A 15,666-nucleotide genomic window follows, 5' to 3' on the forward strand; every position below is an offset into this window, starting at 1 on the left:
GTTGCGTTTATTTACATCAAACAAGTCAGTGGCAATCTTATTGTTAGAATCTTTTACATCTGTAAGAATCTGAAATTCTTTATTTTTAAATAATTTAATCCCTTTCTGCTCTATTACTCTTAACTCATTTCGTTTACACAGACATTAAACATACACATATATAGAATTTATGTATTTCCTTTAGGCTATGGTCGCGGTCGTAATGAATCCGATAAACAGTTTAATACCCCTGGCAATGGAAATGTATAAAAAGGCTGGTGTTTACGAGCACAATCGCCTTTTTGGTGTAATTAGCCTTGACTGTCTTAGAGCAAATACTTTCGCTGCTCAAATTATAGGTGTCGAGCCAGAATGCATGATAGTGCCAATAATTGGTGGGAGTTGTTCGAAAACGTGTATTCCTCTTTTCTCCCAAGCAAAGCCCTGTAACAAACTGACCCCGGTTAATAGCTTATCATAAAACTCCCCGATAAAGATTTTTTCCTGACACTTGAGATAATTGACTCGGCGAATTTATTAATTGATTAGACAGAAGCTCGGAGATTAACACAAGTCGTAAGGATGTCTAATGAAGAAATGGCAAATGCAAGTAAAAATAAAGAGAGAACGTTTTTCGCTACAGCTTTTGCAGCTGCTCGATTTGGTATATCCCTCTGTAAAGGTATTCCACACACCGAATGCGCAACGTTCCCATATTGATAGTACATCCAGATTCTCATTTTATTATTGGTTCATACAGCTTTGCGACATCAGAGCAATGTTGTGGAATGCGCTTATGTTAGATCCTGCGTGATACCAGAGATAACATATTTCGCAGCTCCTTTGGAATTAGGTCCGAATGGAATTCAGAGATACTTAGGTATTCCACCCTTAAACGACTTCGAATGTGATCTTCTTAAAGCGGCTATACCTTCTTTGAAAAAGGATATTACACTTGGAGAGGTAATGAGATAGCTCTGCGGTTTGATCAATAAAATTTCTACGGTTTGTGCTAGGGCACGAGTTCTAATGGAATCTAATAAAATCTAGTGATAACATCAGCGTGTAAAAAATAATATTATTATCATTAATATTAAAAGTCATAATTATTCGGGATGTGCGCATTTGAATGCGACCAATACAAATACTTTTACTTTGGAATTATTAGAAATTAGAACTTGCGTTATTGGCATCAATCGGGAAACTTTATTTATTGGAGCATACGCATTTCTAAAAATTCGTGGAAACGAGATGATATTCCTAATCCTTCATAGGCTCTTGCTCTTGGAGAGGAGACTGTTTCTTCTGAGATATGCCCGCAGCATACTAACGAATGTGATCGTGAAAATCCACCCCGTACCTCTTCATCGTAATGTTTTTCGAATAGCCTTTCTAATTTCATTTGATGTCAGATTTTTATGAGAAAAAAAAAATGCTGTCTTAATAATATCGTTATCATATCGTTTCACATGGCGAGACCCATTGCTGCCTTTGGTCGGCAAGACTGAAAAAAATTGAAACAATGGCTCGTAAAGCAAGGGAGACCGTGAAGCATCGTGTCGAAGCGAAACGCGGTACTCGAGATCAAGCCGCGATAAACCTGTAAAATAGTTAATGGCGATCGTAATAGTGGCAGCGATCCGTTCTGTATACCCATTGCTTTGCGGGTAAGTTAAACGTCTGCATGGGTATCGGTCACATTTATTTTCGCGTAAATCGATGAATGTCGCGCATAAACGTTCGAGCCAAGTTTCCGAACGAACCGCGATGCTAACTTCAAAACCAACGCGATAAAGATACTCCTAAACACTTGGAAGTATGACTACAAATCGTTTCGTGTTTCTAGATACTGGATACTGGAAGAGAAAATAGTAGTACACTATCTTTGCCTTTAGACGATATTTTTTAAGTGGTGTGACAAATTGGTCTAATCGACTTAATTAAATTATCATTCACTTTTCCTTTCGTCTTCTCTAAAAATGTTGGAACGAACTTTCCAACTGAGATTCTGTTAACTCGTTCAATTATTTATTAAATGTCCTGCCATTATAATGTTATGTTTTTTAATTATTAAAAGTCCACCAGTTTTTACTCTGTCACTTTAGTTCGCTCGTTTATTGTACCAACTGCGCAACAGCTTGGCTGTGGTTGTTTGACCGAGGAAGTTTCTGAATCTGATAAGAACAAATACAATCCAGTCTCAAAGATTCTAGAAACGGACGTGGTTTTCGAAGAGCCACCGCATCACCGCGTCTCAGGTTACCAGGTAGATACGTGCAACAAAAGTAGAAGAAACTCGTCCTTTCCGCATTCCCGACACGCCATGATGTTCCCAAGTGTGCACGGCAACTGCAGACAAGATACGGACGACTGCAGCTGGCAACTCTTTGGCAGAAGGGATTATTGCGAAGTTCCGAGGAGGGAAAAGGTGCGGGTGTTGCCTATCGCAAATCCTCTCTAAGCGAGTCTTAAACTCTCTACATTCCGACGCGATTCAACCTTAGCCATGCCATATCGAACGGTATAATAATGCAGGCTGCATAGCGTCACCTTCTTCTTGTATAACCATCTCATCTCATGAACCCATGCATGTGTTAGTTTCGCTTAACACAGTCATCTCCACCGAATTGCGCTTGCACGCAAATTCGTTCATCTTGCATCCTAGATTTCCACATACCCGTTCTCGAAACCCATTAGGTTTTTCACGACGCGATTTCATCACGTCCGCACATTGATTCAAGGCATAATCTGATGCTTTTAATGAGACATGTATCGCGGCTAATGCACGACTTAAATAGTTTCAAGAAACGATACATCTTTTTGCAGGAGTCAACCTTGATATTATACATACATGCACACACGTAATAAGGATAGTTGCAATGGCAATAATAAATTTTGGTACTCAGTATATGTATATAAAATAGAGAGTGGAGAACATTATTTAATTATTCCGAAAATTCGATTTTTGTGTTAACTATTTGACAATATTAATTGTATCGGTGAATGTTGAATTTTTTTCAATTGATGGAATGATTCTTTGCAGAATTTTGTAAAAGCGATCTTCACTATCTTCGATAAAAGATTACTAAGAGTCTGGTCCCATTTAGATAGTTCTTACTGCTGAGACTTGTATGTACGTCGGTAGCATCAGCAATTCGCACAGCAGGAAATTAATCGCATAGTTTCTCACAACGGAGAAGTGGCAATACCTACCTGGCCGTCATTCTTACCTCTACAATCTTTACCCATCCAAACGTAGTGTCTATCGCTAATTGGTTTAATTACGTCGATATTAACGGCTATCGAAAGGCTAAAAATATAAACGTTCGCTCGGTTAATGACAGTGATCTGACGTTAAATGACTAGGTAAACGAGCTGAAAACGGACTTTAAACGTAATCAGTCATCGACCAACCCTGAATCGTCGAGCTTATTCATAAATTCCGCTCTCATATCGTTAGTCTGTAATGTATTTTCATCGTGTATTCCATCGATTGGAATCGAACATTTTTGCGATCCGCGATTTGCGATGGAAACATTTTTCTAAATGCAGCAATTTCATAGATTTATACAAATGTAAATCAATGCCCCTACTTTGTCCACATCATCTCGCAGATTAGAGAGAAATGCACACACAGCTAAGCTATTGTCCTCTCACTTTAATGTAGGCTTCAACTTCTCTCACGGCACGCGCAGTCTAGTATAGCATAAGCCTACGGTTCGAGCATTAGGACGCCTCACACGACGACCAGTTTTTCTCAGCAGTGGCTGGCGCCGTCTGGTTCTTTCTTGTTGGATTCTTCTAATCAAAGAGGCTATCGAGGATTGCGTAGTATCGATCGTGCGCGTTCTTCTGCTCAAGGACGTAGAGTGGAGGACATATGAGTTGCGATTAAGAAGAGAAATCGCTTCAAGTGTAGTAGAACGTCAAGGAAGAACCCGTCTCGATATCACGACGCGTGAGAAAATCCTCTGCATCCTTCCGACCATGTAACAACGCGTTTTCTCGTATCGCCAGTCGCATATATATTATATGCATATTTTCCACGTTCTCCTTTTTGCATAAAAAACATAGTCAATGATCTATAGATCTGTTATGCTTTCTGTTCCATTCCGATGCTGAGTTTTTATTAGATGCAAATGTAATTTCTTACCGACGTTAATTCGTCACTCGAGGCGTTTGATTAGATGATCATAGCATTTTAAGAATCGGTTACAGGGATGTGTTAGAGATAACATAAGCGAACAAACGTCCTGAGACCATTCGTTGATATGCCGACATAAGCATAAAAGCGTTAAGACGCCAACGACGTATCATCTGACAGTATTTGTACTCAAGTACAGACTAAACTCTTTTTCATCATCAGCGGATCTAGACATTATCAATATAAAGAGTTAAATTCATTATTGAGTATAGGTGTATCATCCTACAGTTGCTTAGAAATATGGGGTTGGCTTGCCATCAAGTGAATCGAATAGCTAGTCGATGTACATAATGTAGTAAGAGTACTGGATACATATTGGCTATGCTTGGGATAGGTAGGAAAAAGAAGGAGGAGAGCAGAAAAAGAAAGGGATGACGGGTGAACGGCCGCTGAATGGCACGACCTTCCGAGGAGGCCGGCCGAGCGGCTGACCGGCCGTACGACGTCGATCCTGTATGTGCACTCCCCCGCAACAAACTTCCGCGTTCGAAGAAGCACTCGAGGCTAGATGCGCAGGAGGATCGCGAGGAACTTACGGTGTTTTGAGACTACGGATTGGCCATGGTGCACCGTACTTTTACTCGGCATCAGGAAACTTCGTTTCACGAAACCTTTCGAACTACCGCACGCGGAGGACACGATTCTGTATCTACTCATTTTTGGTCGGCAGTTTGCTCGCACGCTGTACACGTTTCAGCTTTTGATATAGCGAAACCGCCGCGGAGCTGAACCTGAGATCGAAGAGAAATCGATAGATCGCAAAGCCAGTTATTGGTGCGCTTGGAGGTGATATTAAGTCGATTTGTTACGGCGTTATTCACAGGGTTATCTGCCGGGTTGCACAGCGTGCCAGGAGATAGTGTGCCGTCAGCGCGCATACCTGTCCCTACAATCCACATAATCTTATTTAAGTACGGTTCTAATAATAGTTCCAACGAACTTTTTACTTGGCCGGTATTAGCGGATGGGCTTCATCCTATTTTCTCTCATTGTCAATGAAAAATACCTCGAGCCAGCAAACCGGCTGAGTACTCCGGCTGCTCGAGCGCAGGACCTTCGCAACGGTGCGCGACGGGGCACAGGAGTGCAGTGACTGCACTGCGGCCTATGCCTAACCCCGCAGATCGTTCGCTAGTTTTCTCTCTTTTCCTCCTTTGACTATTTGCCTCCCTCTTCCTATGGTGCATTCAGATCCACCTACATCATCGCCATTGGCGCCTGTGCAATCCACCGCAGAGATCCTGCTCGGACCAAGACAAAAGCATTGTTGCCGAGAGCTTTTAAAAATGAAAACGTATAGTTCGTTTTGCTGGAAGTACAACCAGGTCGACTTGTTTATGGTAATAGTAACGAAACTTATTTCTTATGGATTAATACCGGTACTCTCCAAATAACAATCCCTTGAATTTGTCGAATGCACTGATTTATTTCATGCACCAAATATGTGACCTTAATCGATCGGTACCGGTCTTCCTTCGCGATTCTTTCATTATGTAATTGGAGCATCCTTTATCCCTGCATTCTTCATCCTTAATTCGAGGCAACTGTAATCTCGAAAGCAATCTTTCACAAGCAACGTGGAACAGGTGTTAGCCTGTTTCTCAGCCTGAATGGATTGGCAACCACTTTGAAGTCTCGTTTCGTCCAAGAATTTACAGCCGCTTTACGTCAAGGTATGGACAAGTTTTATTTTTCAAAATCATACTTCCTATTATCTGCTCGGACCCTAAACTCTACCTATCATTTTACGTACGCCTACTTCAGTGCTACCATAAAGTTGCTTATACCTATCATGAAGGCTAACACTTAGTTGCTCAATGATGGTGCAGGCTGATCGGAAGTGACGCGGTAAAAATCATTATCACAACCTTTCAACATGCTTCGCGTCATCGATAGACGCATTTGGGATATAAATGGGAAAATTATGCGTAGCGGTTAAAAATATTATTTCCAAGTGTCATCTGTTTTCAAATAATTTCACTCTCAGCATTTGATGCAGTGTAATTACCATCTTCGTTCAGTTTTCCTTTAAGTTTTATGGGCGTCTAATAATAAAAAGTGAAAGTTGCAGCTAAAGGGATTACCTCTTTTTATAGTTATTATGCACGTATTATAGTTACAGCTAAAGTCACGTCACTCTGTTAATCCTTTAAGTCCTGCCGGTACTAGTACTTATATTAAGATGGTCCCATGAACTGAATACGCTTAGAACTCCGTTAAAAGTCGCGGATTATTTCTTTTATGTCCTCTGAATTATTATAAAACGTCGCGAGCACTTAGAAATAACATAATTCAGAATTTAAAGGGTTAAGCCACTCTTGGATTTGACAACCGTGCATTGCTAATATAATATTGGATCGCCGTACTTGAGCAAAGAATTCATACCATTTCCTTGTCTTCACTGCGTGCATTCTATCGCTCGGTAGATATGCACGCAGCCAATATACTTTTAAAACAATGTGTATCTGAGGCGTCGCTACTCGAATCCTTAGATACAGGAGTAGAAACGAAAGAGCTCTTTCTTTTATATTATTATAGCAGCGCGTCTGTCTCTAGTGAATGTAGGCTTCGAGAGCATCCTTGAACTTGACGATATCCTTGAGGGTTTAAAGAAAGAATTACGCGTAGCATTCAATTCATTTACCATAGGTAGCTCCTACATTGTATGCTACGTGTCAGAGCTTCTCTAATTAGCTACGATTTCAATTAATTTTTATCTTTTATTCATTTTATTAAATGTATGGAAAACCAGGGATAAATAATAATAAGCCTCCCAGATAGTCGAGTCAGTTTTTGTTTATTTTTCTTCTTTAAAATTCTGGAGAACTATACAATAAGTACGCGGTAGTCTACGGGATGTAAAATATTGCCCTACAGAACGCATCTTGCATTTGTAATGCTAATACCATGAACAAGTTGGACATGAAAAAGAAAAATGAAATAATACGCGTATTGTGAATTCAAGGATTTTCGTATCTTCCGACCAAGAAATTTTTCATCTTTTCTAGTACAATAAAAATGTCCGAGAATAATTATAAGTTATGATAGTCACGGGTGTCCCTCTGTCAAGAAGTCGCGAACCCTACCGCGAATATCAATTTTGCATAATCGCGTATTCCGCGCCAGTCTTTGCTACATCGCGGCAGGGATTCGTGCACGGTTATTTTACAATCCCAATGCGATGTGTACCTCTGCGCGACATGTGATACACTACAACTGTGTATGTTTAAATATAAACACGAACAATATCGCGAGTATGCTAACTTACTGTTAGCAGCATCCATGTAGCAGACTGACAAATTGAAAGCTACGGGTTCACTTCAAATATTTATTTCTATTCCGTTTACACCTTTAACGCTTGAGAAGCTGCCTCCAGTAGCATGTATGTGCTATAAGCTAAAGTAGTGCCTTTACTTTCTTTTGTATGTCAGGGCGTTTGCACACGGCGACGTTTTGCAGCGATACTCTCGTGAAGAGGCAATCTCTTTAGTGATCTCTGGACTTGCTTTTCGTTTCCGCCATTCGATCGTTTTTTAAAGGGAAGATTAACTACGGTGTTTGTAACTTTCTAAATCGCCTACCTTCTATTTCGTTTATTTTCAGGATTGCAATTATTAATGATATTACGTATCGTTGCGACTAATGAGACTAGTTGAACCTTAAAACTGAACGAAAGTCAGAACTTTCCTTTCCTTATGTAATGTATGTAAAGAGTCGGCACGGTCAATAATATGTATAACAATATTCTTAATATCATTGATCGTGTGTGGGCTTTGAGAAGCATAAGTTTATAACTTACATGAATCGCGAATTATTTTTGCACAATTCTCGGTTAGCAGTAGCTATCTAAATCAGGAAGCAGATATGTATGAGAAAGACGTATCGCGTGGCTACGAGATACTCTAGTAGGAACATTTAGCATGAAGTAAAACCGCAGTTGCGTAATATGTTCTTAAAAAATTATAGCGGTTCGTACTTGAGCCGTTCTCCAATATTCTCTTGAACCTACAGATCTATCAATTCTAATACATAACACAATATTTCAGAGAAATTTATATTATTTTGCTCTCAATTTACTTTAGATAAAGATTATTAAAGAAATAGATTTAATTTGAGCAAATCATTTTTAAAGCAAGTGTCAACAAACTTGGAAGTATTTTTCGTTCTAACGGTCTTTTTATAACACTAAAGTTACGTAGTTCAGTTGCGACACATCGTTTCGATAAATTCAGGTTGCATTACAAACATTACTACTACTGATATACGTAGGTTGTTAATGAGTCGAAGTGCACGGTACTACGGTACTATGCGGTTTACCACATGGCTGCCTTCATCAGGTTTTGTCATAGTGTTTGAGATCTGGTATAATGACAACGGTGACGATGATAATCATAATAATGACACTAATAATAATAATGATGATCTAATCACAAGTAATATTTTTCAACGATGGGCTTTTTAGTCGTCGGTGGTTAACCACCGACTATGTCCTATATCACAATCCACTTACGTTTTATATCAACGTATTATTGAACTTGACCTTAGAAAAAATTATATATAATTATATAAATTCATATTATAAATAATAACCGCGAAAATCTTTTTATATTGTCATCGAGGAAATACTACTAAGGAGGGACAGTGTCTGTGCAATCTTTGGGAAAATTTCGACAAATCTGAAGAGGTACCCCACGACGAAATATTGAAAAAATAAAAATTCTTTTTCTCTCAATTTCGAAAAATGCTTCAAATAAAAGTTGTAAGCACTGATATTGCCTATAGAAAAGATCGTATACAATTTTCTTCTATCTCGAATGCCTCAGGACTGATCTATTATTATTTAATTCGTTCATCGTCAATTACTCTTCAACGAGTAGATTATACGGTCGGTTCAGCATCGATGAGTGTTTTACTTTCTATTTCTTACTCCGGTAGCAAAATGTATATTCTAGAGGCGTAAAAAATTGCAGATTTTTTTATGCGATACAGTCCTATAAGACTGTCACTCTTACATTAGTAATCTGTCTCGGTGATATTGTTTAACTTTATTTTTATTTGCGTATCGCAATTTGTAATTTTAATTATGCAACAAACAGAGATTGATATGAGATTACAAAATTCTTTAGCTATGATCTATATTTTTATGCATAGGATTAGAGTATACATCGAACATAACTTATACAGATCTCTGGGTAACCACGTATGCGTGGCTGATGATGAAGACACGCGAATGTGGTTAGACATCCAGTTGAAATTTGAGATTACGCGTGTTTTCCTGGACGACAAATTATTCCGCGTTCTTACGGGGAAGAAACCTGGTTTCTGTAATCATGTATCTGCAGTATGTACTCAGCTTATAAAACGCCTTGATACTAGAGTTTTTAAATAATCGGTCTACGATCACGTTTCTCCACTTGTCGGTGTTGTTGTCTTTGGAACTTATCGTTCATTTTGGCAACGTTAACAATGAGTATTTTTGTAAAAAAAATTTACCCGTTTTAAAACGCATTCGTTAAGAAGTATTTTTTATGAAATATTTGTTTGTGATTTTAAACGTTTATCATTTGAGAAGATTTGGAAGGATTATGCTGGATATATAAGTTTGCAATAAAGTTAAGCGTTCCTTTAATGACAATAGTCCCAGTCATTTACTATAATGTCACATTGTTCCTGAGTAGCATGCTTCGAGAACACACCCATGATTCCGTTTGTTACAAGGCACGAGACGGATACAATATGCTGGCTGTGATGATTATTACAGAATCATTTTGCTTTCTGTTATGTTACGACATGAATATATGACTTTATATATAAAGGAGCATTGTTGATCTCTTCAATTATGTATATCATTCTCAGAACGATACCTCGTGCAGAATCCTGTACTTTCATCTCGTAACTCTTTTATAAAATGACTTTTTCATAAGTGAAATCAATTTTTACGAACAAGCTGAATGTTTCTTTCATATGCATGGCATGTGATATCGGAGCAATTGAAATACGACCGCATCTACTTTTACTACAAATTTTATTTATGCAAATTATTCTAAAAAATAGTGGTTTCTCTCTCGCGAACGGAAAGATTTTAGCTCGAGAGCGACAAGATTACACCTTCCATCGTTTGGGCGTGCTGGAGGGTGTGAAATCCTGTCGAGATTTATCTTCGACTCTACAATTTGCTCTTTCCAAGTCTGACCAAGAAACGAACTACATCACGAACGATGCGTTTTTTTATCCGTTTTATCGTGTACTTGTTTCCAGCTCGTGTCGTAAATCTTAAAAAGGGATACATCGGTCCGTGAAGTTCGCATTAGAACGAGAGAAACCACCGCTGGCGTGTTTTCCACGGAGATTTTCTATGGATGATAACGGCTTGCTACGGTACGATACTCGAGAGAAGGGAATGTTTTCTTCTCGAAAACGAAACTCGATTTTACCAAACATAGTGAAGTTCAAAGTGAATTGTACGATCACGTTTTCCCATTGTTGTTGTCTTCGGAACGAATCGTTCATCTCGTTAACAATTTCCACGCGCTACCGTGATAACGCAGATACGTCCACTCGTGGAACTGCGAGGCGTAAAGATTGCGAAGAGAGAGTAGGGAAGTGAACTCATCGTTAACTCTAACGGTTCCTCTAGACTCTAGACTTAGACTCTAGATCTTGGTAGTCTCGTCTACGATCTTACGAGCACGATCTTTGCTCTTCCATACAAATTCGATAACACTTTTGCCTTCCGTGTATTTAATCTATTAAGATTCGACGCTGCATTATCATAATGCACGATCTCTCTTTCTATCCAATTTAGTTTATTCCTGAATTATTATTAACTTCCTAAGCATTTATACCGACAATTCAGATATTTATTGATACTTATTTATACGAAGATATACGGAAAAGTAAATTATAGATTATTATTATTATTTCCTATATGTTTTTATAAAGTAAAATAGCTCGCGTGTAGAAATTATATTAGTTTACTGCCTACGTCTTGATGGTCTTAATTTTATGCATTCGTTGCTGCGTGCTTTTAACGGTTGCTCGTTTCTTAAAATGCTAATTTTGATAACAGCGATAACAGGTCTGTAAGAAAATAATTTACACCTAATGGGTATTGTTAAAGGAATCGGAACGGATCTAATTATATTTTATTTTCAAGAATTTAAATTTAATTTTATCTTCTATCAAGTTTTCTTATTCTCTCTTTGGCGGTTTATACGGTACGTAGCCAGAGTCGTGACTACCGTTCGTTCGCACGACGAAGCCACACGGGGGATTTCGTTCGTGGCTATTATGGATGGAGCGGAGCTTAACTCGCGATCAACTATCAACCAAGATCATAGGTTAGTTGGCTCGATACTCGTTTAACGCTTTTACCTTCGCCTAGATGTGTTAGTGTATACTCCAACACATTCAAACGAAGTCTCAGCTTGTTGGGAAAAGGACCTTTTAAGTATGTCTGTTATTCATCGGTAACGCATAAAATGCTGGAATGCATATACTATACATATAGATAAGGCATGCATCCAAATTAAAGCCAGACTCCGGAACGAGATGTGAAGAGAAGATTCACACGTTGCTCTAAAAATTCTGGCTATGATACCTAACTAACGTACGCTGTGCATCTAGTCTCTAATATTCTGCTTTGGAAGAGAAAAAGACGAAAGTGGCGTATTCACAAAACTAATTTCCTCCTCTTCTTTAACGAATAACAAATAATTTCGATTTACAACTGCATAAATGTCATAGGAATTAATACCGCGGGAAGCACTGTCAACATTTTCGATATTAATGGCGTAATAACATCTATGAACGTTACTTTATGACATCATCCATACTGATCCCTCGCCAGATTACAGAAGCAACGAACGATTATGAAGATGGAATGTATGTACATCAGTTCCTTCGAGTTTTCTCTTTTCCCCTGCCACGCAAAGGGAATCTGGACGGTTTCCGGTGGACAGCTATATTTATCACCGTCACTAAATCGCTTTACGCGCTTGTAGATCGCGCGAGTCGATCGTTGCTCGAGTTCGAACTTGATGGCGTCGATTTAGCGGTCGTATCCGTCATTCGTTCTTGTCGCGATCGGCTTTGCATCGTGACATCGATTGCCCGATCGATATCTCAGATATGCTTTCAATTAAAACCGATTTAAAAACTGAATTCGTTCAGTCCGAGATAAATGCGTTTTAACTCGTTACAACTTGGATCGAAGAACAATATATGCGGTCGTTTCTAGATTCAACCACTGTATCTATTCTGTCGCGGTGAAATCTAAAGGCAACACAACAACCTCTTTTGTGATACCGTTCCATAGCTGTACAACTATACCGGTTACCATGATGTTCACCGGCACTCCCTCGAGCTACGGAAAAATTTGCTGCCACGTTTATTGTGGGAAAGGAAGTATCTTTCTTCTGTTCGAACCTTACATTTTTCGGTATTAACGTTTTAAGGTCCGATCGCGTTCATTTGGAATTGATTTAATCAATTGAATAATTTACAATATTGTATCCTACATTCAAAGTTGAATTTTTATAACAACAGTCGATACAAATTGTACGTTATTAAATTATACTTTACACAATATTTATAGACTTTCATAAAGAAATACTTGTGATCTCAATATCTGGGCCTTAAAATGTTAATTATCTTCCATTTCACGTTATGCGTGACGATAACTGCGGTATATGAAATGGTGAACAATAGTTCGTAATATGAAGAATCCGCGTAGTGCTGACCTGAATGACAAGTGGTACTCGCGTTCGATGATTCACATACGATACCAAAGAGCCCTAAAACATACACGGATGCGTGCAGCATATGTATACAGTCTGTAAATGGTTAACAATTCTATCGCGTCCCCAGACTGGCTCTTCAAACTCGTTCCATCGGGCAGATCGCAACACGTTGATTTTTTAAAACGTTCTCATGCACGTTACAAACAGACTTTGTTTTCGAATAGTAAAGTGTCTGTTGCAGTATCGATTACAATAAAATTCAAACAATCGGAATCATACACCATTGTAGCGTGTTGGACCGCAGCGATATTAATATTCGATAGCATTGGTTCGCCGTAAAAAAGTGCACGACGTTCTATCTAGTTGTTCTATTGCTCGATGAAAAAAAAGTCGATGGAACGAGTGGCTATTGCAGGTCGGGTGGTGCAATCTCGTCGAAGTAAAAATCCCGTAGCCTGTCTACGTTCCCTTCCTCTGCACGAAGCTTAAATGTTAGCCACAATAGCGTGCCGTGTCAGCTCGATCGTGTCGAAACAAATGGGCGAGAGGTTCGACCGACGGACCTTCTATTCGAATTAAACCTGCTATATACGTATAGTTTGTACCAATATTCCTTGGAGAACCATACGGGCCAGGCGACGTATAAATCGCTTATTCGATGAAAATCAGTGGATGCATTAAGATTGTAGCATGTGTTTTACTTTCAACGGTTGCATAACTAACCGTCGCCCGTTACTTCTGCTGTTTCTATGACTCGAGATCACGAATTTTATCGTAGTTCTGTAACATTTCGTACAGGATAATGTAATTATCACGAAGTTGAACTAAACGATGCCATAAGTTAGCATGAATCACGTCGCTAGGTTTCGACTCCGCATCGGCTATTACCTAACGAAATAGAGGAAATTCATTAACAAGGTTGAAAGTGCAATTGAAAATTGTTGTTACGGCCGCATTGACTCGAAAGCGAAATTAATGGAGACTTCGTCAGAGGTATGCAAGAGCCATAATTAGCTTTAAGGATTACTTTGTCGGTGGTCCGTCGTGCGCGATTCACTTGAAGGTACTTGAGATGAAAGAACAGCTCGTAAGCCCAACAGTCGATGGTTTCAGTGTTACGAGTTGCATTCGTTAGTTCGATCGGAGGCGACGCGGTGGTTAAAGCGACTGCTTGAAGCCAGCGTTTCAACTGAACGAAAGGAACTCGTTTTGTCGAGGAGGAAGGGAAACAGAGCATTGAATTTGAGAATCCTTACGGTCGTAGTGTCATTGATGAGTTTCACTACAGCGGGTCTCATGATATCGATGAGCTTCCCGATGCGCGTATTATCTTTCTTTACAGTAGTCACGTAAGTGGAGAGGGAGCTGTTCCAATTCGGCGAAGGTCCGCACTGGGCATTTTTCAGTTCTCGCCTTCGTCGAAGGATATAACACGCGGAATATCATTTCTATTTCTCTCCGCTCTTACTTATTTTGGTTCTACCTTTGAAACAACGACGAGATTACGTTATCCACAATATACTGAGAAGGAGCAATGACCATTTTCTTCGTGCACGTAGCCAAGCTGCTAACTATAAATGCTAAAAGTTGTCCAAGCGGTCCCGGTCTTCGACGTATATTGCAACCAGTTATGCCACGCGATCGATAGTATCTTCTCTTGCAAATTCCGTGTCGCGATCGACTGTGATCACACACCGATAGAGAGTAGTAACTTGAAACTAGAGGGAACCGGTATAAAAACGAAATCTATCTCTCTACTACGGGAGCATACGCGCAAGTTCAAAGTTCTTGTAATAATTACCGCCCAAATCGGAGATGCTGGTCAGGTCATAATTCTTTGTAGTGGAAAGTGTAGATTGACACTTGGCCTTCCGATCGGAAGGAGTAACGTCATTATATTTGCTGTTTCTAACAGAGTCTGGCATATACTCGTGGACGAAATCATTTAGTTCGATGATCTTGTTGGGAAATGTATCTAACGAATTCAAAGCCTGCACGGGAGTGCGACGAACGGCGAAAAGGTTAAGTGAAATGATAAACATTTACGTCTGTACGCACCTCTTGATGAAGTCTCTCGAGACACGGGGCCTCGCCGCTTGTCTCAGTAGTCATTACGATATTTCACGAATAGTTGGCTAAGAAACGTACTTGGATATTTCACGTAAATTTGGACCAACATTCATCTTGATATCCCTGTAGGGTGAAAACCAACAGCCACGATTCTCGAGTAGCCCGAAGAGAATTTTGAATAATTTAAACAACGTACGATCGCGATATTTCAATTAGTCCCGTTCATGGATATCCTCATTGCGATTACACGTGCGAATTTAATACTGATACGAGGCTCGTGAACGTATTAACTATTCGTTATCTTGAAAAATATAAAAAAATATTGTGTTTGAACTCGAACCGGGAGAGTGGCGAGAGGAAATTAATAATAAAACGCGTATCTCTTCCGCGTTTCGTTCCCATGATAGGCAGAATAAAAAGAAAGGTTTAGATGAGCCGATGCTTAATAGCGTATTTATAGGTGTTCATATTGAAAAGGTGTCTGATAGATTCTATATAGATACCACGCATGTCGTCGTGTTATTACGAACACACGCGTGCTTTCTACGAAACGAAGGCCTAAGATAAATAGTGTAACGAGCGATTCGTCGTGCAGCGTATAGGATGCATTCAAAAGCAGACGGTTAATGAGAGAATGCAATGGGCGTCTTAACTCCACCTAGGATCGGCGAG

At 39.4% G+C, this 15,666-nt stretch overlaps 2 protein-coding genes across 2 annotated transcripts; one reads left to right on the forward strand and one right to left on the reverse strand.

Annotated features, from left to right (window-relative positions):
• The first annotated feature begins 187 nt into the window (after window positions 1-187).
• Window positions 188-1,352, forward strand: LOC108628544 (putative malate dehydrogenase, mitochondrial). Its single transcript, XM_018030539.1, has 4 exons — window positions 188-442; window positions 529-661; window positions 740-942; window positions 1,254-1,352. Exons 1-4 carry the CDS (start codon window positions 188-190, stop codon window positions 1,350-1,352), a joined length of 690 nt encoding a protein of 229 aa, XP_017886028.1.
• A 12,319-nt stretch (window positions 1,353-13,671) lies between these two features.
• Window positions 13,672-15,036, reverse strand: LOC113464787 (uncharacterized). The gene is made up of 6 exons (XM_026816624.1): window positions 14,983-15,036; window positions 14,726-14,915; window positions 14,408-14,642; window positions 14,181-14,337; window positions 13,952-14,113; window positions 13,672-13,812 (listed from the first exon to the last, which is right to left on the reverse strand). The coding sequence occupies exons 1-6, from the start codon at window positions 15,034-15,036 to the stop codon at window positions 13,672-13,674; spliced, it is 939 nt and encodes a 312-aa protein (XP_026672425.1).
• Window positions 15,037-15,666: the final 630 nt, after the last annotated feature.

Source organism: Ceratina calcarata, unplaced genomic scaffold (genome assembly GCF_001652005.2).
Source record: "Ceratina calcarata isolate Rehan_Ccalc_2016 unplaced genomic scaffold, ASM165200v1 scaffold53, whole genome shotgun sequence".
Taxonomy (NCBI): Eukaryota; Metazoa; Arthropoda; class Insecta; order Hymenoptera; family Apidae; genus Ceratina; species Ceratina calcarata.

Excerpts from the sequence above, each read along its gene's own strand:
- LOC108628544 (XM_018030539.1), top strand. The coding sequence starts at position 188 with ATGGTCGCGGTCGTAATGAATCCGATAAACAGTTTAATACCCCTGGCA. Across the intron at positions 443-528 it reads CCTGTAACAAACTGACCCCG|ACAGAAGCTCGGAGATTAAC; the intron begins GTTAATAGCTTA and ends TTAATTGATTAG. Across the intron at positions 662-739 it reads TGGTATATCCCTCTGTAAAG|CTTTGCGACATCAGAGCAAT; the intron begins GTATTCCACACA and ends TGGTTCATACAG.
- LOC113464787 (XM_026816624.1), bottom strand. The coding sequence starts at position 15,036 with ATGACTACTGAGACAAGCGGCGAGGCCCCGTGTCTCGAGAGACTTCAT. Across the intron at positions 14,114-14,180 it reads TCATCAATGACACTACGACC|TTGAAACGCTGGCTTCAAGC; the intron begins GTAAGGATTCTC and ends CCTTTCGTTCAG. Across the intron at positions 13,813-13,951 it reads CACGACGGACCACCGACAAA|GTAATAGCCGATGCGGAGTC; the intron begins GTAATCCTTAAA and ends CTATTTCGTTAG.